Source organism: Anopheles bellator, chromosome 2, assembly GCF_943735745.2.
Source record: "Anopheles bellator chromosome 2, idAnoBellAS_SP24_06.2, whole genome shotgun sequence".
In the NCBI taxonomy this organism is placed as follows: domain Eukaryota; kingdom Metazoa; phylum Arthropoda; class Insecta; order Diptera; family Culicidae; genus Anopheles; species Anopheles bellator.
The window spans coordinates 42,369,272-42,392,288 of record NC_071286.1 but is presented as its reverse complement, the minus strand read 5'-3'; the positions used below and the strand labels follow the sequence as shown (position 1 = coordinate 42,392,288).

Below are 23,017 nucleotides of genomic sequence, written 5' to 3'. Positions count from 1 at the left end.
ACAAGGGAACAGCCCAAATTTTTCGTCAAAATTAAAAAAAACTTAAATATGTAACTGTACTTAAGTAGGAAAGTTTGTCAGGTTTTCATAAAGAGCTTAATACCGAAAAATCTGGGTTGAATCTTTATGCTATTAATAAGGACATACAGTGCATTTTGTTTGTGGTGCTAAAAACTTCAAAATCTTTTTACTTGGCAGTAAAGTTATTGAAAACTTCACTGCAAAGGACATTTTTTTTAATCTGAGAAGATCGGACAGGGCCATACTTTTAAGGGACTTCAACGGATATTGTTTGCTACACAAATTCTCCTACAAAAAAATGGACTCGAAATAAGCTTGTAATGTGAAATTATTATTTAAAATTGAAAAAAGGCGATTACTTCAACGTTGCTAAAAAGATGAAGTGACCAAATGAACTAAATATTGCTGAGTGTAGTTTTTTCCAATATTTTGTCAGGTAGAGCTCCAAAATTTCGTAATATCTGTAATGTATAGTATACATTGCATCTGTGTGTACTGTATATAGACAAAATTTCAAAGTAAACGTAGTGAAAGTGTTATGTAAAATAACCTAAAATGTGTGTTATGTGAAATTGCCTAAGACAAATAGGTTCCAGGCGTCAAGGCGTCGTCAGCTCGAAAAGACAAAAGAACAAAGCAACTTGTTTACAATGAATGAAATGTGGCTCTGTATGTTAGTGCGCCCAGCAACATAACTAGTCGCTAGCATTTTTTTAAAAGCTTGCTTCAGCATCAAATATAACGATGCTTGGTTATGTTATTTCTATCCTTCAGATATAATTAAAATTGAAGGAGGGATTGGCAATTTGTCACTCGTCAGTTACTTTTTAATAATTTAGTGTATCGATTCAAATTCAGAAAAAGATATAATAGCAAAAAGAACATCCAGTTCCCAGTCTGTAACCTTAAATTGTTCAGTGTTTAGAGTTAGTTATTTTCCAATCAGGTACTGTTTAACGAAAAAATTATTTCAAATTTATTTCTCACACTGATTTATCTAAATACAGGCCAAGTATGTACTTTGTTCTACTTTTGATGTCCGTCAATGAGATTTGTTATATTGCTGTTTTCTGCCATGTTTTGTGGTTTGCGGTCTGTGGTTCACTTACAATCTCTCGTAAGCCTAAATCAATCCTTCCGGTGAAATCCAATACTGAACATTCCTAGGAACGGAACTTTCCTATGGTATGCGGCGTCCGTTCACGAGTCGAATTGCTTGCATTGCCTCGATGAGGCAAATGTGCTTTTTAGCTTATCCTTAAATGTTATGAGCAATGAAGAGCTAAAATAAAATTTTAAGGCACATTTAAGCACATTACGAAATAAAAATTTGACGAAATGTTCTATTGTCAAAGAGAAGAGAAGAATAGTGTGTTTACAGGAAAAACGACGGTTTTCACATCTTTTTCTAGGGCTTTACACTCAATGTACAATAGCGTAGATATCATATTAAAAACACTCAGACAGAAAATAGTTTTTTTCACAAAGTCAACACTTCGCAATCTAGTTAAAGAACGCAAACAAATGGACCGTAACTTCTAACTAAACAATAACCACCCAGCATTTTTTTATTTGATTGACGAAGGTTAAGGAATGAAATAAAAGTTACGAAGTTACGAAATAAAAGTTACGTATCTTACGGCACATTAATCCACATTAATTCTTCGTTATGCCAAAGGGCAAACATAACAAAGTAATAGAATATTTCGCTCTTTTCAGTCGACATTTATGCATTGAGATTCGGTCACACCCGAATTCTGCCATATGTTGAATAAAATGGTAGCAGGAAGCGTTCCACAAGGTTGGAGAAAGTAGCACAACCTGAATGGGTTAGAAGTCATGGAGAGAATGCAATGCATTGCAAAAGAAAAAAAAAATGAATTGAATCTAAGGAAGGAATCGATAACGGTGGGAAATAGAATAAATATTGTCCAAGAAGTGTGGAGTAGTAAATAAAAACGTACGTACGCTTAAACATCGTACAACATAACGAAAGAATCATTTGAGAAAATGAGTTAATAGAAAGAAAACATTGAAAACAACCACAGATTGCACGTTACTTCGGACGGGCGTTCTTTCGTTGCCTTAAACATGAACGGCAACAAGGAATAAGCAATGGGAATATTTTTGTAGCCAGTTCGCTTTTACTATTTACAAATTTATTTTGCCTTCTTCTGGCGGACAGGACACCCGGACTTCAGACGCTCGTTTGTGTTTGTGTGTGTTTGTCTGTCCCCTCAGCTATTTTACATACCACGGCCGATCGGTATTGTCCTGTAAAAGGTTTCAAGAAATTCATTAACTCACTAATGGCGATGGGCATTAGTGTCGATCGCAAAATCTTATGAGCGTGAGATGTGCGCCAACTTTGAATTCGTTTCCATAAGTTTACAAATATTCTAAAATTCGCACGATCGTAACGGGGAAAGGCGGTGAGGTGCTTAATATTTTTTGCTTCCTCCACAAGACTCCAAACACAGCACCACTTTGCGGATGACGAAAGCATAATTTCCGAGTGAGGTCCGCCAAAATTCTTACACAATCCACCCTTCCAATTTCATGACCTTACACACTACACTAGTAATAGGATTGCTTTATGCTGCGGCCAGTACACTGGGCTTCACAAACGGGGGGAAACTTAGTACACGAACAAGAAAGTGAACTTTCTAATCGCTCGACGTATTATGTTTGAAAATGGAACGATGAACGTTTTTTCAAACAGCACTTACAATGCTTTTTACACTTCATGCCCGCGTCCCTGTGCTCCTTTCGGCCTTTAGCTATTTTCCTTGAAGCTTGCATCTGTCGCAACTGGTTCACAAAAATATTTTCTTCTTCCGTGACCCCTATGCCCCAAGAACTTTTACTGTTCCACTGGCACTGGAACTGCACTATACAACTAGGTGCACCGGGAACGACGCGAAAATCGTAACACACTTCGCAACGAACCACACAAACCCGTGTTAGGGTTTTCGTCTTTTTCTATTGAAAACACCGGGACCCGGGCCTCTTGGAGGCCGATATACTGCTTTTCCTTTGTAAAATGGGTGCTTTGCTGCGGTTGCATTCAGAACCATCTCTTCTCATCTCATTACATTCTATATAATTTATATATTTTTTCTCCAAACGAAATTATTCCGATTTCGCCTTCTTTATTCACCCTCTTCACTCCTTGGACACACGCGGCGCGCACACTGTCGGTAACGAATTTCCTTGTACTCTTACACCGGTCACACAATCAAAAACACACACGCGACAAAATCGGGTGCGGCCGACGGTTTTCACATAAAAGAAAATCACTTAACTTAAAAGGCCATCAAATTCAAAAGGTTGACGATACTACGATACTGCGACTTCCGATCCCAATTTCATACCTCTTGTTACCATTTTCCTCGATGCTTTGCCAAGCCACAGTGCATTTCGGTGTAGCTTCACTCTCCGTTGCCATTAACCCAACATTCTTACATTTCACTATCAACGATTCATTAATACCACCGACGGGGCGGTTTCGGATGCTGATAGTGGTATGGTTGGCGCTGCTGTTGTCGATGGTACGTAACTGATGTTGGCCAACGGTGTACCGGACGAGGAACCAATCTCAATGCCAAGCAGTTTCCGTTTGGCAATTGCTTTTTTCACGTACGCCGTGATTAAAGCCTGTATTTTCGCAGGGTTGATTTCTCCTGAACGGCTGTGGCAGATCTGTAACGATTAACACACAGCCAAATGAAGGTTTTCTATACTGGAGCGATAAGTAGGTTGTGGAACCTTTTGCAAAGAAAGTACTTAGTTTAAGTTTATTCCACTTTGCACAGGCAAAACACCGTTGGCTTTCTTTGAACGAATTGTAAAGATACTCAGAAGCCATTGTTGTACACTTGTATTGACCAATGAACCAATGAAAAATAGACACAATAATAAATTTTGACTTTTCGAGTAGGCAATGCTTCGATAATTTTTTTTCAGGTAAACCTTAAGCTGCTGAGAAAATGTTACGCCCATGTTTCTTCGCACTCACCTTGGGAATTGATTTTCTCATAATTTCCTTATATTCATCTTTGTCGATGCGCTTTTTGTTGAAGTGTGGTTTAAGGAAATGTTTTACTTCCTCGACGATCCGCTCTTGGCGTTGAAGCTTTTTAATAAGCTGGTGAAGAGGAAATAACAAACAATAAATCAACTACTGTACGACAGATCGATGATGTTAAATTCGCATACCTTCTCTTTGACCTGCATGTCGACGGCCGAGTCCGGAATTTCGTCCAGCATTTCCAGGGTCATTTTGTGAGCTGAAAGCAAACCAAAAACCAAACACCACCTTATTAGAAAGGCTGACTTTAAGGGCGAAATCCAGTAAATGCTTACGTTTGTACATTTCATCTACGGCTATCACCGAACGGTGCTGGTAGCTTTTGCGGAGATCACCGTACAGTGTTTTAGGATCGTTCCCAAAAACCCTACGCAAATTGTCCACCGTGAGGGCGATGGTTTGCGTTTCTCCATTGCCATCCTGTGGCGGCTCGAAGAGCTGCGCGTCACAATCGCTCGACCGAGGCGAGTACGGGGAGATGTCGCCGTCGTTCAGTTCGTCTTCAAATGGAACGCCGGCAGTGGTTGTGGCAACGGTTCCGCCACCCGTCGTCGTACCGGTTCCAGTTTGGTTTGATTTAATTGCTGCCGAATGTGGCCGCGAATCGCGACTGTTGCCCGCGGCCAACAGCTTTTTCGGCATAGATTTTATAATGGCCTTCATGGGGGATTGATGGAAGTGCTGCGCCGATGTGACCACCGTTCGGGGACTGTTTACGTCCAGCTTCTCAAACGGGGACTCCGGATGCAGGTCGAGGATGCTGTCATCATGGAAACCAGCGGAACCGCTCGTGTGATCCGTCGGTGCGAGCAGACGTTCCTGAGCCGCATGGCCGTGATGATGCTGGCCATGATGGTGATGGTGGTGATGATGATGGTGGCTGTGAGGATGTAAATGATGGTGCGGGTGATGGAATTCAGCCTTCACTTCATCCTTCGGCTCGTCCAAATGGAGATGGCGGGGTTCCTGGAAGCTTATTGTTGATATGCTGCCTATATCGTTCGTTGAAATACCCGATCTTGGTGACGATTTAGTGGGCTGGAAGGGATCGTACGAATCCGGCGACTTTGGAGCCGGCTCCGGTGGTGTATTGGGGCCCCGATTGTTCAGGTCGATATCGTTAGGCTTTGCTTCTTCTGTTCCTCGCGCTCGTTTGCCATCCTCATCGCTAAGAACGATAACCTCTCGTGGGCTAGATATCACCTGGCCGCTCGGGGACCGTTCCAGGTCGATCACCATCACCGGCTTAACTGCCGGGTCCAATTTCTTCTTTTTTGCTGGAGGCGCCTGAATTGTTGATTGCTGTTGCTGTTGATGGTGTTCTAGTAAGCTGTGCTGCGTTTCCTGCAGCTTACCTTGCGCCACATTGTTCTTCTCGTCTGCCGGCACACTTGCTTCGTCCGCGGATCCCGAGCTTCTCCTGTCTGCCTTGGGCAGTGTTTCCTCCTTAGCGACGGTAACTTTTCCTCGTAATTTTTGCCTTCTCAGTTTCTTCCGGTGTTTGTTTTTCTTGTACTTTTCGCGCTCAGTGGTCTTTTCGCTGTCAATGAAACTAACGCTGACCAGAATGTTCTGGCCGGAGGCGAAAATCTCCTTCGACTGCGCCACCTCGTGTTCGGGAGGGCAGATGCGCTCTTCGAGAATCTCCTTTTGCCGGCGCCGTTCCTTTTTCGCGCGCTTCCGTTCCCGTTCCTTGACTTTTTCCTTTTTCTTTTTGTCTTTCTTACGCTTCTTGTGCCGCACCATCGGTGGTGCTACAATCATTTCCGCCGACGACGACGTCTGCTCTTCCTCGTCCTCGTCTTCGTCTTCCTCTTCTTCCTCCAATTCCAACGATTGGATTTCATCTTCGGTGAGATCTTCGTACACTGGACTGCCGTAAGCTTCGCTGGCACGCACTGCTCCGAAACAACTACTGCCGGAGCTGATGTCGCTCAGCACCGAGGACAAGCTCCGATCCCGGCTAGTGCGTCGCAAATCCGGATCCCGATACCGTTCGCGGGATCTGGATCGCCGATCCAACGTGTCCCGCACCATCCGCATCATCTCGTCACGCGCACGGTACGCCAACCTATCATCCGGTGAAATGAGTCGAGTCCGCCGATCGTGGCCATGACGCATCGGTTGCTGGCTCTGGATGTTGAATCCCCGCGATGGTGGTCCATCGTAGGGGCCCCCACGTCGGCGGTACGGGTTTGTGGGTGTACGATAATAGTAGGCCCCTCTGCCAGTGGAACGCGAATATCGCGTTATGCGCATTCCGCACACCGTCCTTTCCAAGACACCAATTTTAGTGTAGCGAACGAAGATAACGCGGTAAACGAACCAAATACGCACGCACTCGCGAATCAGATGCCACTTTATAGGCCTCTTTGTTTGGGGAACGCCAATGAAGCAAAGTTTTACGTACTTTACGACACTTTTAAAATTTTCGTTTTGCGACTCGATCTTGACAGATGCTTCTTGTTTATGTGTTTATGTTCTTCTTATCTCACTCACTTTTTTCGTTCGAATTCTCACTCTCACTCTTCTCACTTTGCCCGTTTTCTTTTTCGATTGTTTATGTGGCGAAAAGGAAATATTTCCTCGACACCGTTTGACAGATAACGGGCGAAATTGGCTGTCGAAGAAACTGGCTGTCATTGGCGAGACGAAAAGAAAAGTCACACAGAAGAAGGAGGAGGAAATCTAAAACGCATCCGGAACGAGCAAAGGAAATCCGTGTGTCGTCTGGTGGCCTCGTATGGGATACAGCTGTGCCATCGGTGCCCCAGGAGAATGTGACCCTTAAACGTAATCCCTGCGTGCGGCCCCCCAGGATAGAGGAATTGATCGTTGCCCACCCTCTCCGCGCAAAGCACCGTGTGGTGGCAGAAAGGAGGGTACCGAACCGAAAGGAGGTCTGTTCCTTGTCTTTCACCAGTCGCAACAATAGGAATGGTGCAATGTGTGCGGATGGCTGGTGAATCGCGTCCGAGATTGGCATAAAGTGAAAAGCTGAACCAATATGACGCAGGTTTTAGGTCGTGGCCAATAGTCAAATCCAGCAGTGGGGCGACACTGGCCTAAGGGAAGGGCCTCCTTTTTTGTTTTGGCACCAATAGACACGCAGAACGTCGACCGCGGACCGTGTTTGATCGTGCTGTTCGATTGTGAGTGCGTGTGTATGCGTGTGGCCGGCGGTGTGCGTGATCCAGAGAGTGCCGCGCACGGAGTGGTGGTTGTGCTGCACCCGCCGCTGCACCGTTCGAGCGATTGATCCGTCGAAAGTGGAGCGGTCTTCCGGGAGCGCATCGAAGCGGAATGCCGCTCGAATATTTGCAAATGTTTGTTTATCTGCTACACAAATCCAAGTACCGAAGAAAATGTAGGATCGGCCCGGGCCGCCACTCGGAGCTATGCCATCTTTCGCTGGTGCTGCTTGCCCTGTCGTGCCAGTTTCGGCCACTGATGGTGCACGGATCCAGCCAAGGGCTGGCCGCACTGGCCGAGACGGGTGGCAAGTGTGCGGAGGTACGATGCATGAACGGCGGAGTCTGCAGGAACGGAACTTGCCTCTGCCCGGACGGCTGGCAGGGCTCGGAGTGCCAGTTCTGTGGCGGCAAAGTTAGGTAAGTGGTGCGGGCAAACCAGTTTATCTGCCACCTCCGGCAGCCACCCCGGGGAGAGCGAAACGGGTTGCCCGGGTCCATCCGCTGTCCCAGTGACCTGTATTCGAGAAGGTTTTGCAGGCCACATAAGCGCAAGGGGCTAATCAGATTAAGGAACAGACAACGAAGACACATTGGGAAATGCCGCCGATCGAAACCGTCCAACGCCGTGTATCGATCCGGTCCGCTGTTTGCCTGAGTCTCTCTATTTACTCAAAACTGCTGACTTACCAGCTGTTCGTGCTATAAAATGGGTCGCCTACGCCAGTTGTGAACGCCATGACTTTCGATTCGAGAACTTCAGCTTGAAATTCAATAAAGAAAAGTGCCAGGTAATTGATACCCGATGCTCTGTGCATAAGACCCGTTGCGGGACATGATAAGATATCTTCGATGCTCCAAACTTTGACTGGTGTTCCGATTTGGAGAGTGCTTCCCTAGCGACAACAAAGAAACGGACCCACAGCTTTCTGTGCCTGCCTTTGCCATTGTTTGCATGTCCGTATCTCTGGCGGACCGTAACGCTGCGCATTACGAAAATGGGTTCAATTTAGGCTGATGTATGCTTTTATTATTGCTTTTCCTGTCTTTTTTTCTTCGTTTCGGGAGATTACACTGCATCGTGTGTATTTTCGTACACCGTGTGGCCACGGGATTGCTTCTTATCTTTTTGCCCAAACAACTCGACGCGTTGAATGGGTGTTGTTGTCCGAGCAGAGGACGGAAGTGTGTACCCGCGGCTTCTGATTTGGGTTGAAAAGGCGTTCTGAGAATCCGCTTTTCGATACGATATCAGCGTGGATGGAATCGTGGTTGTTTCCCGATCATTAGCCGATGAGAAAGGAGGCCATGGTTGTAGTTCCGGTTAGTAATGCATATTACTTTTCCGGTCCCCAAATATCCCAGGGCGTTCCAAAATTTTGGCGACTCACAAACAGCGAGATAGGGGCCTAAGTACCGTTTGACTATTAACGTCATTCTTTTCCGTTCCATTTTAGACTGACAGACGCGGCGGGGAGCATTCACGATGGGCTTGGCAACTACTCGATCGGTGTGAAGTGTAGTTGGTTAATCGATGCCCGCGATCACAACAGCATTACCGATAAGGTATCAACTCCGCCGCCCCAGCGCTCGATTATTCGGTTGCACCTGGAAGAGTTTGCGACCGAGTGTGGCTGGGACCATCTGTACGTGTACGATGGCGATTCGGTCGAGTCGCCCCTACTAGCCGTGTTCAGTGGCCTGATGTACCGGCAAAACTTTACCATCCGTCGAATACCGGAGGTGTTTGCCCACTCGGGATCCGCCCTCCTGCACTTTTTCAGCGATGACGCCTACAATATGTCGGGCTTCAACATCTCGTACCAGGTGAACGCCTGTCCGACGAATGATTCGCGTGTAAACTGCTCCGGTAACGGTGTCTGTCAAGGTGGGGAGTGTAGCTGCAGTCACGGCTTCACCGGTGCGGCCTGCAACATTCCGCGCTGTCCGCGCTACTGTTCGGCCCACCTGGGTCGCGGTTGGTGCGACACGAAGCAGCAGCGTTGCATCTGCAAGCATGGCTTTATCGGCAACGATTGCTCGCAAGAAATCGCACACGGCTTCTGGACGGCGATCGATGCAGGCGAAGCAGAAGGTTTCACCCCACCGGGCAGCGCATCGCACGGAGCGGCTGTCTTCCACGACACTCTGTACGTGGTGGCCGGCGAAAGCTACGGCAAGGCTAAGGCTCTGCTCTACATGTACGATTTTAATGGCAAGGTGTGGGAAACGGCACACAGTGACAGCAAGCCCTCGCCAGAGCTGCGGTACGGTGCGTCGACAGTGATCTTCGGCGATAAGATTTTCATGTACGGCGGTGTCATTGAGGGCCGCGGTGTGTGCGGTGAGTTGTGGGCGTTCGACGTGAGCGCCAAGATTTGGGAGAACATCACGGTCAAATCGGAACAGTGCAACGATACGTACGAGATGTGCGGTCCGCTCCGCTCCGCCGGCCACACGGCCACGATCGTGACCAACTACGAGCCCACGGGGACAGGCGGGGCGAAGAAAGTGACACCCGGTGGCGGCAGCGCGCAAAAGATGGTCGTCATCTTCGGCCACTCGCCACAGTTTGGCTACCTGAACACGGTGCAGGAGTTTAACTTTGGGACTCGCGAATGGAAGATCGTCCGCACGCGCGGCTACCCGGTGAAGGGTGGTTACGGTCACTCGGCCGCCTACGATCCACTGCGCGAGCGCATCTTCGTGTACGGTGGGATCGTGTCCGAGAGCGACAGTTCGCAACTGTTGAGCAACAAACTGTACAGCTTCGATCCCCATGCGCGCCTATGGACACTGCTGGAAACCGCTCCGACGGCGCGCTTCCTTCACACGGCGTCCTTCGTTACGCCCGGACTCATGATGGTGTTTGGCGGCAACACGCACAACGACACGTCGCACAGTTTCGGGGCCAAGTGCTACAGTCGCGATCTGATGGTGTACGACGTCCTGTGTGACTCGTGGCACGTGCAGCCGATGCCGGAGGAGCTGTACGCCGATCTGGCTCGCTTTGGTCATTCTGCGGCGGTGTTCGAGCGATCACTCTACATCTACGGGGGCTTCGACGGGCAGATGATAAACGACATGCTGAAGTTTACGCCCGGCGACTGCCGGTCGCTAAACCGCTCGGAACTGTGCCTAAATGCGCGGCCCGGCGTGAAGTGTGTTTGGGACATCCAGCGTGGTAAGTGTTTGGCGGTGATGGACGTGCAGCGTGAGCGACTGTTCGACCGGGACCAGGAAAGTTTGGAGGTGTGCCCGAAGGAGAGCCGCCTCGTGATGACCCAGCAGGTGCTGGCGGATTATGAGCTGTGCAGCCAGCTGACGACGTGCCAGGGCTGCGTGTCGACCGCGTACGGGTGCATGTTTTGTGGGATCGGCAGCGGGAAGGGCATCTGCGTGAAGGAGAAATGCCCCGACGTCTCGTACACGTACCGCGCGGACTTTTATCCCACGAAAGCCCTTAAAGACTGTCCGGACGGCGAGGAACACGTGTGCGGACAACTGCACGGGTGCCACGCGTGCTCGGCGGTCAGCGTGTGCCACTGGGACTACGAGCACAGTCGGTGCCAGTATAGTCGCAACAAGTCAGGCGACGCCTTGAACGATGCGTGTCCGCCCGCCTGTTCCGGTCTAACGTCGTGTGGGAACTGTACACAGGAAGAGTGCATTTGGTGCCAGAACGAGCAGCGGTGCGTTGACAAGAACGCGTACACGGCCAGCTTCCCATACGGCCAGTGCCGGGAGTGGACTACAGGATCGAACAAGTGTCGCGCGGCAAGCAGTGGCAAGAGTCAGTGCGGGTTTTACCGGACCTGCGGCCAATGTCGCGATGATCCGGCGTGCGGTTGGTGCGATGACGGGTCGATGACGGGACTGGGCAAGTGTCTTCCCGGTGGCGACAGTGGTGCTCACGAAGAGCTAGAATGTCCGGCCCAGCGGTGGCACTTTACGCACTGTCCTAGCTGTCAGTGCAACGGCCATAGTACATGCCCGGACTCGAAAACTTGTCTCCAGCCGTGCAGTCACCTGACGATTGGGGCTAATTGCGAAAAGTGTAAATCGGGCTACTGGGGAAATCCGGTCAATGGTGGAGTGTGCCAGAAGTGTGAGTGTAACGGGCAGGCACAGTACTGCCACAGTGAGACGGGCAAGTGTTTCTGCAGCACGAAGGGGCTGGCCGGTGATCACTGCGAAAAATGCGACGCGACCAACCACTATCACGGCGATCCGAGCCGCGGTTCGTGCTATTACGATCTCACGATCGACTATCAGTTCACGTTCAATCTGTCCAAGAAAGAGGATCGCCACTTTACGCAGATCAACTTCCGCAACTCGCCCGTCAAACAGGACATCGACGCGGACTTTAGCATTACGTGCAGTGTGGCCGCACGGATGAATATCACCGTTCGAGTGACGGGCGGCATGGAGAAGCCGCTGTTTTCCGCCGTAAACTGCTCCACCTTTCGGTACCGGTTCTCCAAGCTCGAGCATCCGTTTGGCATCGAGGACAACGTGACACTCTCCACGTTCTACGTGTATGTGTACGACTTTCAGCCACCGCTCTGGATACAGATTGCTTTCTCGCAGTATCCGAAACTGAATTTACAACAATTTTTCATCACCTTCTCCACGTAAGTTACGAACTTCCCACCATTTTCCCGCTCTTCAACTGTCATTCCTTCCCGGTTGGCACAGGTGTTTCCTTTTGCTTCTCGTAATGGCGGCGATCCTGTGGAAGATAAAGCAACATTACGACATGTTCCGGCGCCGACAGCGACTGTTTGTCGAGATGGAACAGATGGCCTCGCGGCCGTTTTCTCAGGTTGTTTGCCTCTTTCGGGCGGATGCGAGACAATGTATTACAAACTTTCAATTTCATTGCAGGTCCTGGTGGAGATTGAGAGTAGAGAGTACAATGAGCTCTCGCCCGCGGTGGAGAACATTACTGCCGCTCCGAGAAAGCGTAAAAAGGTACCGACGAAGAAGAATTATCTCAGTTCTTTCGTGTTTTACCACATTGCTCGTTATATACTTAACAGGATTCACCAAGCCCAATTGCACTGGAGCCATGCGAGGGCAACAGGGCGGCGGTACTCTCGCTTCTAGTCCGGCTACCAACGGGTAGGCTTCCGATCGTTATCCTTTGTTGCATTTTACTAAACCTTCTCTCGCCGTTTCGTACCATAGGTGGCCTTCAACATTCTCCTCCTGGTCAATCGGCAGGTCTTGCCGTAGCAAGTGCATTAGTAACGTTAGGAAACCCACGACGACCGTCGATAGAACATCCGAAGGAACCTAAGACTAAGCGTAAGCAGAGCCAACATCCTGATAGTTGTATATAATAGGTCTGTAGAGGTGCATGTGTTTATCGACACAACTCTCCAATGCCACAAGCTGGTCCAAACTCCCTTTCCCTGACCTTCCGCCTCCGCTAGAAATGCAGCCACCTGTTGTGAACGGTGGAGTATTGTTGTAAGATAAACATGTCGACGGGAAGGATCGTATGCCGTGATCCATCGATCAATCGATCGATCTTTGTGATGATTTCACTAAGGACTGACAGAGAGGCAGGTTGAATAAACAGTGTGGTTGGACGAACACACAACCAGAGAGCGGGTGTAAGTGGCCGTGTGAGATAACCTTGTGGGAGGGTATATACAAAGGGAGTCTGATACTTTGCAACGCATCAGCGAAACTTTAGCAGGACAAAAATAATACTAATAATTAATAATAATACCAATAATCATAGTGTCAGAATCAGAGGAACGGAAGGCGTTTGTTCGGACCTTACTTTTATCTATTACTTCTCGGTCTCGATTGTTGTTCCATCGCATTTGCATAAAGGGGGTTTCCAGATCTGTGGCTCACGCTTTCCGATCCCATGGCGCTGCTGCTCCGAAAGCAGACAGTCTCCAGGCGATGCACGAAGTTACCGTCGCGGTGAACAAGTACCTTGTCCAATGAAGCGAAGGCTCAGAGTTTCGCGTTTTTTTGTTGGTGTATGTGGCTAACACAATTAAGGTTTGTCGCAAGTTTGTTTCGAGCCGATAAAGAATTGTAAAGCGAGTTTTTAAAAGAGCAAGAATTACATGTTGAGTGGTAAGAAGAACAAAAATTGACAATTATTTAATGTTTTCCCACCGACCAAAGGGGTTTCGCAAAAGGTGATTGCGAACCACACGAAAACGGGGTTGGTGATGAGTAAACGATGAAGCTGGATAAGACGGAATGGACATACTGGCTTGATTGTTCCACCGTTCGATGTGCCGATGATTATCTTTACGATTCCTGATTTGTTTTCGTTATCCGTTTTCACACACATATCATTACATAGCAATGGTTCATTTGGCTAGTTTTCCGATACACTGGCTCTCCTCATTGCGACCATCGAAAGCGCACATCACGTGTTCGCTCGACACGTTAAAAAGGGTATTTCCAACAGTTGCCTTCGCAGCGGCATGCAAACCATGGCAAAATACTCAACGCGCGAATTAAGTATAAAAGCTGGTAAGCGTGGGAAACTCCCAAATTTAACTGCCTACAACTCGCACTCGCTATCATCTTCATAAGATGTGTTCTATTGTTTCTTTCTGTTTCTGTTTGGGTAAAATGGGAAGGCAGCAAACAGTCGCGAAAGCACGCTTGGCGATGACACGAGTTAACTCGTGTCGATCCCTTTCAGTCCCTCGCTTTTCGATGTGCACCCATGTGTCTAACACTAATTTTCCGAACACATCGCGCACCCGGTGCTGACATGAACACCGCCAAACTCATGTTATCGATTTTATCTGAATGACTGAACTCACCATAGAAAGAGGATCTGCTTACGTGTTGAGCATGGGTTTTAAAATGGGCAATGCCGAGACGGAACTGCGAATCGAACAAAAATCGTTACTGGATCGTAGGGTAACGCAGGAAAAGAAAACAGGAGCTAAGCAACTTTGTATGCGCAGTATCGCGCGCAATGATAGATATCTAATGGCCAGGGGTGGAAAGAATGCAGCCGGCATTGTGCACGACAACAGCTGGAACTAATAAAGGAAAGTTTTCTGGACGAATAGGGGGCGGAAAAAAGTAAACATTGTGATTATTAGATATTTATTAACTGAAGATAACAAATTTGGTTTTTTGCTTCGATTTTGTGTGTGTGTGTTTTTTAAATCTACTTCACATTTCTTAGCCAAGGTTATATGTGTCCGGTTGGTGAGAAAGGAAAGTATATGACGAGATGGAAAAACATCGTTTCTAGTAACGCTAAGTTTCCTGCCAATAATACTATCTGAGTGCAGGATAGGATGGAACTCTGAATTACAACAATGGCTCCACTGCGCCAGTAGCGATAGGTTTCAGTATCTATGTTGCGTTTTGTTTTTGCAAAGCACGTTACAAAGCTAGAGGCGGAAGAGAAAATACAGGATCAAACAGCAAACGGTCGAATCTTAGCATACGACCAAAACAAACAAGGAACATCAAAATCAAAACTAGAGTGGATAAAACTGAAGGGAAAGAATGCAAACGCGGTCTCAAACGATAGAACAAGGATACTAAAATCGCAACGAATAATAAAACGAAAGAAGGTAAATGGCCGGGTCCACGTGGCCAATAGTTTAGTAGAATGCTGCGGGGAGGACTATGTTTCTGTCGGTAGCGAACTGTGAATATACGTATAATGCGCATACGCAAAGATATTAAGCGGTGTATCACTTTTAAGGCACGAAAATATAGCAGGCTGGGTGTATGTTTGTTCTTGATTTGTTTGGTTAGTTAGTTGGTTTGTTTCTTCCGCACGATGGATCCAGGATGGATGGCCCCGGGCGGTTTCGGCCGAGCGAACGAGAAGCAATAAGTTGCGAGCAACCGGATTTAGTCAGACGCACTGTGACTGAACCGAACTTAGGGACAGTGCGGACGAAAGATAGATGCGATGCTATGCAGATAGGCCGTAATGTGCGTATGGCAGTTTTAAACCACGATCGTAGTAAGCAGAGGATACGAATAGCAGGGGAAGTTGGAGCAATGTACTCCCGCAGACCGAGTGGTTTGTGTTTTGCTTAGCAGAAGTGAGAAACTAGATTTGCGTGTTCATACAAACCGGAAACTCAACCGACTCACTCACGAAAATCCAGACAACAACAAAAAACGAAAACTAAGTATTTTATGGCATTTGTTGCAGTAATAAAAAGAACAAAAATGACGACAAAATCAACATTACTTGTATCGTTCTACTCGATTTACGAAGGGCAGAAGGGCGAATTAGCAGCGATTTGCCATCGTCAATCCTGAGATTATCCGTTTGAGCTGCACCGGAATCTATGCGAAAGACGGACCCTGACAATAAGTGCAGTAAGTAAGTACATTGAGTGTAAAACTATGAGCTGCTGCTTAATTGATTTTCACCCCAAAATGAGTTGCAGTTGCAACAAACTGCGAACATTTGCTGCCAAAATGTATTGTGAAAGATACGGCCCAAATTTTACATATCTACTAACAATTGGAGGTTGCTAACAAATAACAAATGATGACGTATTGCCACCAATCAGAAAATTTACAGAAAATTGATTTTAAAATTTATGCAAATATTTTTATTCTAACTGGCTAAAAGACACGTTGAAATAAAAATCCTACTTGAGTTAGGTTCAACATTCGCTAGAGGAAGAAACTCCTTATAGGATGTGTTTTATTATTCTAAGTGATCGCAAATGGGACATTCGTCGATGCCGGGAAGGACTTCTGGTTACACAGAGCGGGCAAATAATAATACCACAACGAGAATTCGATGCATCACTGTGTGTCTGTGTGTGTTTTCGTGAATTGGTTAAAATTAAGCGAGATGTTAACACGGTTAATGGCGACACGGACATTCACGAACGCAGCGCTTGCAGTCGACTTTGCATTTCCTTCATATCGTCCTCCTCTTCCTCTTCCTGCTCTACGCGCGACGTGGAAGGTTCGTCTTTGGTGGGATTGGCCATCGGAGTCGCCGGAGCTTCGCCCAGCTTACCAGCCGTGATCTCCCACAATACATTGTCGATCTCCTTCTGCGCTTCCTCTTCCATCTCTTCCACGTCCTCGAGCGATTCCATCGTTTCGTCAATCATCTCCTCGATGATTCCGGCCTTCATCATCTCCTTCGACATTTCGCGCATCGCCGCAGCTACCTCGGGCAGCTTCACCAGCGCCTGCATCGCCTGCATAACCTCGGTAGACTTTGACAGTGAACCGGCCACACGCACCGTGGCCAACTGGTTTTTCATTTGTAACTGCACCGAATTTATGTGCGCCTTGCTAGTGTAGATTTTGTTAACCGCCTTGCGGGAGCGTATCAGCTCCTTCGCCAGGATCGTGCACACCTCTTTGTCGTTCTTTTTGGCTGCCTCCTTCAGTGACCGTTTAATTTTGTCCTCCTCTCGCTGGATTGATCGTATTTGCCGGTCGAGGGCGAACGATTCTTTGCGCAATTTTGATGTCCATTCTTGTACCTAAAATAAGAGTGCGATTCACTCTCTACCAGGAAAACTCGCATCACACACCTTGCCCACTTACCATATCTTTCGGGTTCCGTTCCTGCGATTTACCGAAAAGTCCCATGACCCTGTGTGTAGTCGGCTCTTAAAAATTGAATAACTAAGCCAAATCGTCCACGAAGAAAAAACGAATAAATCCCAGATTGGGTCCCTTTGGGTGCAACCAAAGCAATTCGTTTGTTTTGTTATGATTCACACTGGGAGAATTTGAAGGAATGAAGGAATGCACTTGACAGCTGCTCTGACAGTTCGCGGTGTCAATACACGTGCGTGTGCGTTCAAGCCAAGAGCAAGGACCAGAGATCGTTGAAGAGAAAGGTTGCCGATTGCCGATTTCGTCCATGGAATTATACAATAGGGTCGCGTAAACAGTTAATGCGCATCGGATTGTGAAATGTTGAAAACAGGTCACGGGCTATCCCGATGTTGTCGGACGTTGCTGAACTCGGTGCGGGCAAACCGACGAGGCACTGTCTACGTTGAACAAACTCTGGTTCCTGGCTATGCCGGGATAACTATTCCGCTTAGAGGTAAGAAGGATGATAGCCGCCTTTTCACACCGATTCCGATCCGCCCGAGTCCGGATGATATCAACGTTGGTGCCGAACTGACCGGAACGCTCGATAAAGCCGAAATGCTGAAGGTGATCCTGAAATTCAGCAATCGCAAAGAAATCAAGTTCCTTTGCATCGAAAATGGCATCGACTGTGAGTATGGGCCTGCGACTCCAGCGCCCTGGTTTTAACGGATTTTATGTGCTTTATTTTAGCAAATCTGCAACAACAAGCCTTCGTTAGCTTCCGAAAGTACTGCCTCGAGACGGATGCATTGCCGCCCGACTTGCACGTGGTGTTGAGCGATATTTTGCAGGGGGCTGGCCACGTTGACGATATTTTCCCGTATTTTCTACGGCACGTTAAGCAGATATTTCCGCACCTAGAGTGCATGGACGATCTGAAGAAAATATCGGACCTGCGCCAGCCGGCCAACTGGTATCCGAACGCGCGCGGTATGAACCGGAAAGTGATCTTCCACTCCGGACCGACTAACTCGGGTAAAACGTACCACGCGATGGAGCGTTTTCTGGCCGCAAAATCGGGCGTCTACTGTGGACCACTGAAGCTGTTGGCTAGCGAGGTGTACAACAAGAGCAACCAACGGGGAACGCCGTGCGATTTAGTGACTGGCGAAGAGCGAAAGTTTGCCAATCCAGATGGTGCACCTTCATCGCACGTCGCCTGTACGGTGGAGATGACGTCGATCAACACGCCCTGTTAGTATACGTAGACAGATTTCGTGATGCACACACTCTGACAGGGTCACTCGTATTTTGCGTTTTCAGATGAGGTAGCGGTAATAGACGAAATACAGCTGCTGAAAGATGTCGGTCGGGGTTGGGCCTGGACGCGAGCATTCCTTGGATTGATGGCCGAAGAGATTCACGTGTGTGGCGAACCTGGTACGGCCGATCTGCTGCAAAAGCTGTGTGAAACGACGCACGAGTCGATGGAGGTGAGAAACTACAAGCGCCTCACGCCACTGCACGTCGAGGATCACGCTTTGCAAATGCTGGATAACGTTCAGCCCGGAGACTGCATCGTTTGCTTCAGCAAAAACGACATCTATGCCGTTTCGCGAGAGATTGAAGCGCGCGGAAAAGAAGTGGCCGTCATTTACGGGGGTCTTCCGCCTGGTACGAAGCTTGCACAAGCAGCAAAGTTCAACGATCCTAACAACAGCTGCAAGGTACTGGTAGCAACTGACGCGATCGGTATGGGACTTAATTTGAGCATACGGCGCGTGATTTTCTACTCGATGATTAAACCGACGATGAACCAGAAAGGTGAAAAGGAGATGGACACGATCTCGGTTTCGCAAGCATTGCAGATCGCCGGCCGTGCTGGTCGCTACGGCATGAAGTGGGAAGAGGGGTACGTGACAACGTTTAAAGCGGAGGATCTGCCGACACTGAAGACCATTCTTGGCCAGACACCGGAACCGTTGGCACAGGCTGGCCTGCATCCGACGGCCGACATGATCGAGCTTTACGCATACCACCTGCCCAATGCGACCCTCAGCAATCTGATGGAAATCTTCGTTTCACTCTGCACGGTTGACGATTCGCTTTATTTCATGTGCAACACGGAGGATTTTAAATTCCTAGCTGAAACGATACAGCACGTGCCGCTACCGCTGCGAGCCCGCTACATTTTCTGCTGCGCCCCGATCAACCGCAACATGCCGTTCGTGTGCTCAATGTTCCTAAAGTACGCGCGGCGGTACAGTCGCAACGAACCGGTCACGTTCGATTGGCTCTGTAATCAATGTGGCTGGCCGTTCCAGTTGCCTCGTACCATCATCGATCTGGTACACCTAGAGGCCGTATTCGATGTGCTCGATCTGTACCTATGGCTAAGCTACCGCTTTCCGGACCTTTTCCCCGACGAGAAGCTGGTGCGTGACATCCAGCGTGAGCTGGACGATATCATTCAGCAGGGCGTGTTTCAGATCACAAAGCTGCTAAAGAACTCGGAAACGGCTGTCTCAACGAACACGCCGGATGAAGATTCGTTCGTAATGCGGCAGCGCAAGAGCAAATATTACCGAGAGGCGGGAGCAAGCGGGACGCGCGGTCGACTGACAGAGCGCCTGCTGGCGCAGGGTTTGCTCACCCCGGCCATGTTACAAGAGCTGAAACAAGAATGGGACCAGCAGGCGAAGCGAAGCAGCCGAGAACGCGATGCCGCGGACGATGATGAGGATCCGTTCGATGGTGGCAAGAAGGGGCGACGGAAAGGCTCTAGAAAAACGTTCAGGTGATCGTAGAAGTGTTTTGTGCGATTCCAATGAATGTCCATTCTAAATTACTGCCTTCGGCGGCACTAGAGAGTGTGGATAGTGTACATTAAACGACACATTCATTTATAATCGCAAAGAAATACTTAGTTGAAAAGGAATCGAACAATACACATCGTTCTTCGATTCAAAAATATAAATGGACAGAATTTATTGTTATTTATTGAAAAAATCGCCATTTCAAATAGTAACGCCGGAATCAATTAGGATTATATCGGTTGGTAGGTTTGGAACTTTTATTTGTGTCTGCTTTGCTTATGGCGGATATTAATGTTTATTTTGGTGTGCGGAAGGAAATGAAATGGTCTACAGCTTACCCAACTATGTCATAATCTTTGCAGGCGCCTAACCCAATTTTTCCGCTCCCGGTTTAAGCTCATCGGGTTCAGAAGACTGCTCGGTGGTTGTTTGAAGCAAATTTTTACTAAACCATTGTGGGCGCGGCTTTTCCATCTCGACGATGCGTTTACCCTGCCAGAGCTCATCCGAATGCTCCACTTTCTCGCGATCGTACAGCACTACAACCTCCTTGTCGATCGGTTCGAGGCCCAGCTCGTTTTGAATTTTCTCCTGCATCAATTCGGTTTCGGTGCGAACTTGCCGGTAGCAAGTAGCTGCGTGGGAAAGATACAACACGAAAGGGAGGCATAAGGCAAAAGAAACGAGTGCCACCACCGTCCACGTTTGTACTTACGACACAGCACACCGACTTCGTGGTCACTACCGCAGTTGGCACAGGTACGAAGGTGGGTTTTGGGTGTAAAGATCTTCAGTTTGTAATCCGGCGAGCCGTACTTGCGCTTGTGTCGCTTCTCCACCGTACGCCGGTGCTTGGGCACGGCCCACAAAATACCGTCGCCGAGCAGATCTCGCACCGAAAACGGTTCCGCTCTAGGTGTGGTGTGCGGCACATTGTCCAAACAGGCCAACGCGAGCGCACCTGAAAAGAGCGTTAATATGTGGGAACGTTCCGTTACGTAAATATAGGCGAACTTCCCAGCGGACAGCACGCTGGAAACTTACCTCCGTGACTTGGTGGGAATCCATATCCACCGAGCAGGTAATACTCTAAATTTTGCAAAGCACCGGAAAGGCGCTGTAGCAATCGGGCCATTTTCCGATACACAAAAATAAACCACTGCCGGAAAATCAACACGATTTACGATTTAGACGTTTGACGGAACTCGCGTGGTTTTGTTTACCTAAGTATAGAGATTCAAATATAGAGGAGCGCGAAAAGACTTTCTTTTTGTTTGGTGTTTGGGGCTTTTTTTCTATAGAGTATCGTTGTGCGGTTTAATGAACCTAATAATAATAAAACAATAATATTAAGAATATTACAATAGAATATAGAATATTAGAATAATATTTTTCGTCAAGCGAAATGACAGATGACAGTTTGTTTTTGTTACACATCTCTAGTACAGGTTCACTACATTGCAGCACTTGAACGGGAATAAATAACGATCCTTATTTGTTGCTGCAATATCAGGCCAATTAATGGATACTTTCGGAATTTAAGATGTTGCTCATCTACATGTTCGATCGTGAGTATTTCATTGACAATGCTATTTACAAATTGAACGTCACGAATCACACTGGTTGCCAAAGTTCACACTGGTACGACCCTATCGCTATAGACAGTTTCTAAATTTATAATATTTCTTATGTTTTGTTTCTTACACAGCTCTGCGTTGTGAGGCCAACGACCTTCGGACCGGTTGAGTTTTGGGTACTAAACACATACCGGAAAAACGAAACTAGTGAAGAATGAAGAAGGCTAAATATTCCTCGTCATTGGCAACGCAAACTGATGGCCACTATGAACATTTCTCTTCGGGGAAAGATTTGATTCATGCTTTGTTGACACAGGTTCTTTCCGAAACGGCAGCTTTGAATGTACAACTTGATCAGATCGTGGGAGGTGAGCATTTGGCCATCATCGAACAAGTGGATGTTCAGTTTCAGTTTCAGTTCCCCGTGCAAAGCTTGGCTGGTCTGGAAGAGCTTGAGCTCAAGTCCACGGACAAGACATTCGTCGTAAAGGTGATCAAATCGATAGGATATATAGAACCCCACCAATATGCCGGCAGCGAGCCCCGGGGAATATCAGTTTGCAAGGCAATAGTGGATGGCATTTTCGATCGTGGTTTCCTAAAGCAGTGCACGTGGGCAGGTCCCATATCAGATACACCGTTGGGGGTAGCTCTAAAAAATTATATAAATACCATTGATTTATTTTATCGGATCGTTCGTTTTTCGGAAAAACATTTTACAAAACTTGAAGTTAGAATTTTTTTGCAGAGTTGGATTGAGCAGATGAAAAAATAACACAACAATATGGGCTTTAGTTTTTCGCAAATACGTTTGTTGAAGAATCACCTGTTTCATGAGTAAAACATTTTATACAATATACAACAAGGTCCTCTCTATTTGTCTTGTTGATCACCACAACCACCGAGCGGTCTTTGCCTGCAATAGGACATCTTTCCACCGCTTCGTCCACCAATCTATTATTCTTACCATTCTCGCATCACCGTCGATGCAATTTCGCCATCTCAGTCTATAATCATTCGTAGTTTTCTCTTCGTTTAATGGTTTCATGGTTGATTATAATGGGACATCATTAAACTGACATTGCTTCGGGATATCTGCTTCCTTTGGCCCAGGCAATCTGCCAACGTAACAACAGGAGAGGGATTTTTTCAGAGCGTAAAACGGAGGCTTTCGTAGTAGCAGAAGCAAACAACAGAAACGGATACCGTGGACCTGAGCCAAAGCATTGCATTAATTTGCAAAACTTTTCGACAAAGGACAAATGGTCTCAAAAAAGCTAAGACCCAAACATGGAATACCTACCGAACTTTGGTTTAGTGGCCGAGTATGCACATATAATACAGTCCCAGTACAGTGACCATGTGAGGCGTTCATCTTTATTGCGAAGTCTTAGTGCGCTACAGGTCACATCGTATAAAGCCATCTGCTATGCTGCTGCAGGTGAATAAACAGTGTAAATATGCAATGGAAAGTGTGTAGAGTCACACTGTATCAGCGGACGTGATCTACCGGTTTCCGCTTCTTACCGAGCAATAAATTAACATGCAACCGTTGCTGCCTTCAAACATGACTCAGAAATTTTGCCTTCTCACCAATAGGAACTCTAAATTTTTGGTTGGCTTATGTTGGTAGCAAATAAAAATGGAAAAGATTTTCGATCACGTACGATGAACTTTCTCAGTTTATCGCGATGCCACCGAATTTTTGAATTGAAAAGACAACGTTTTCAGACGGGTTCCTCGCTTACCAATGTCGGCTGTCGAAGTCTTTCGATA

General features: G+C 47.4%; 6 protein-coding genes across 7 annotated transcripts in view; 2 read left to right on the top strand and 4 right to left on the bottom strand.

Annotated features, from left to right (window-relative positions):
• Positions 1–2,219: 2,219 nt before the first annotated feature.
• On the bottom strand, positions 2,220–6,191 carry LOC131208449 (uncharacterized). The gene is made up of 4 exons (XM_058201206.1): positions 4,387–6,191; positions 4,240–4,310; positions 4,040–4,168; positions 2,220–3,723 (listed from the first exon to the last, which is right to left on the bottom strand). Exons 1-4 carry the CDS (start codon positions 6,155–6,157, stop codon positions 3,496–3,498), a joined length of 2,199 nt encoding a protein of 732 aa, XP_058057189.1. The 5' UTR covers positions 6,158–6,191; the 3' UTR covers positions 2,220–3,495.
• Positions 6,192–7,414: 1,223 nt separating this feature from the next.
• Positions 7,415–15,462, top strand: LOC131208443 (attractin). The gene is made up of 6 exons (XM_058201197.1): positions 7,415–7,722; positions 8,760–11,936; positions 12,001–12,127; positions 12,190–12,276; positions 12,345–12,426; positions 12,493–15,462. The coding sequence occupies exons 1-6, from the start codon at positions 7,415–7,417 to the stop codon at positions 12,645–12,647; spliced, it is 3,936 nt and encodes a 1,311-aa protein (XP_058057180.1). The 3' UTR covers positions 12,648–15,462.
• A 440-nt stretch (positions 15,463–15,902) lies between these two features.
• LOC131208463 (charged multivesicular body protein 3) lies at positions 15,903–17,010 on the bottom strand. The gene is made up of 2 exons (XM_058201225.1): positions 16,849–17,010; positions 15,903–16,784 (listed from the first exon to the last, which is right to left on the bottom strand). The coding sequence occupies exons 1-2, from the start codon at positions 16,891–16,893 to the stop codon at positions 16,167–16,169; spliced, it is 663 nt and encodes a 220-aa protein (XP_058057208.1). The 5' UTR covers positions 16,894–17,010; the 3' UTR covers positions 15,903–16,166.
• Positions 17,011–17,140: 130 nt separating this feature from the next.
• LOC131208448 (ATP-dependent RNA helicase SUV3 homolog, mitochondrial) lies at positions 17,141–19,801 on the top strand. Its single transcript, XM_058201205.1, has 3 exons — positions 17,141–17,536; positions 17,599–18,102; positions 18,172–19,801. Exons 1-3 carry the CDS (start codon positions 17,224–17,226, stop codon positions 19,647–19,649), a joined length of 2,295 nt encoding a protein of 764 aa, XP_058057188.1. The 5' UTR covers positions 17,141–17,223; the 3' UTR covers positions 19,650–19,801.
• Positions 19,802–19,812: 11 nt separating this feature from the next.
• On the bottom strand, positions 19,813–20,859 carry LOC131208464 (large ribosomal subunit protein bL32m). 2 transcript variants are annotated; one of them, XM_058201226.1, is made up of 3 exons: positions 20,709–20,859; positions 20,380–20,625; positions 19,813–20,299 (listed from the first exon to the last, which is right to left on the bottom strand). In XM_058201226.1, the coding sequence occupies exons 1-3, from the start codon at positions 20,797–20,799 to the stop codon at positions 20,031–20,033; spliced, it is 606 nt and encodes a 201-aa protein (XP_058057209.1). In that variant the 5' UTR covers positions 20,800–20,859; the 3' UTR covers positions 19,813–20,030. The 2 variants fall into 2 exon arrangements, with proteins under 2 accessions (XP_058057209.1, XP_058057210.1); XM_058201227.1 differs by having other exon boundaries at positions 20,718–20,814.
• A 1,426-nt stretch (positions 20,860–22,285) lies between these two features.
• The window catches only part of LOC131207560 (BCL-6 corepressor-like protein 1), a 2,015-nt gene continuing 1,283 nt past the window's right edge, over positions 22,286–23,017 (bottom strand). Inside the window, exon 3 of the mRNA XM_058200177.1 lies at positions 22,286–22,359. Coding sequence (XP_058056160.1) covers positions 22,286–22,359 — 74 coding nt within the window. The remainder of the gene's footprint in view (positions 22,360–23,017) is intronic.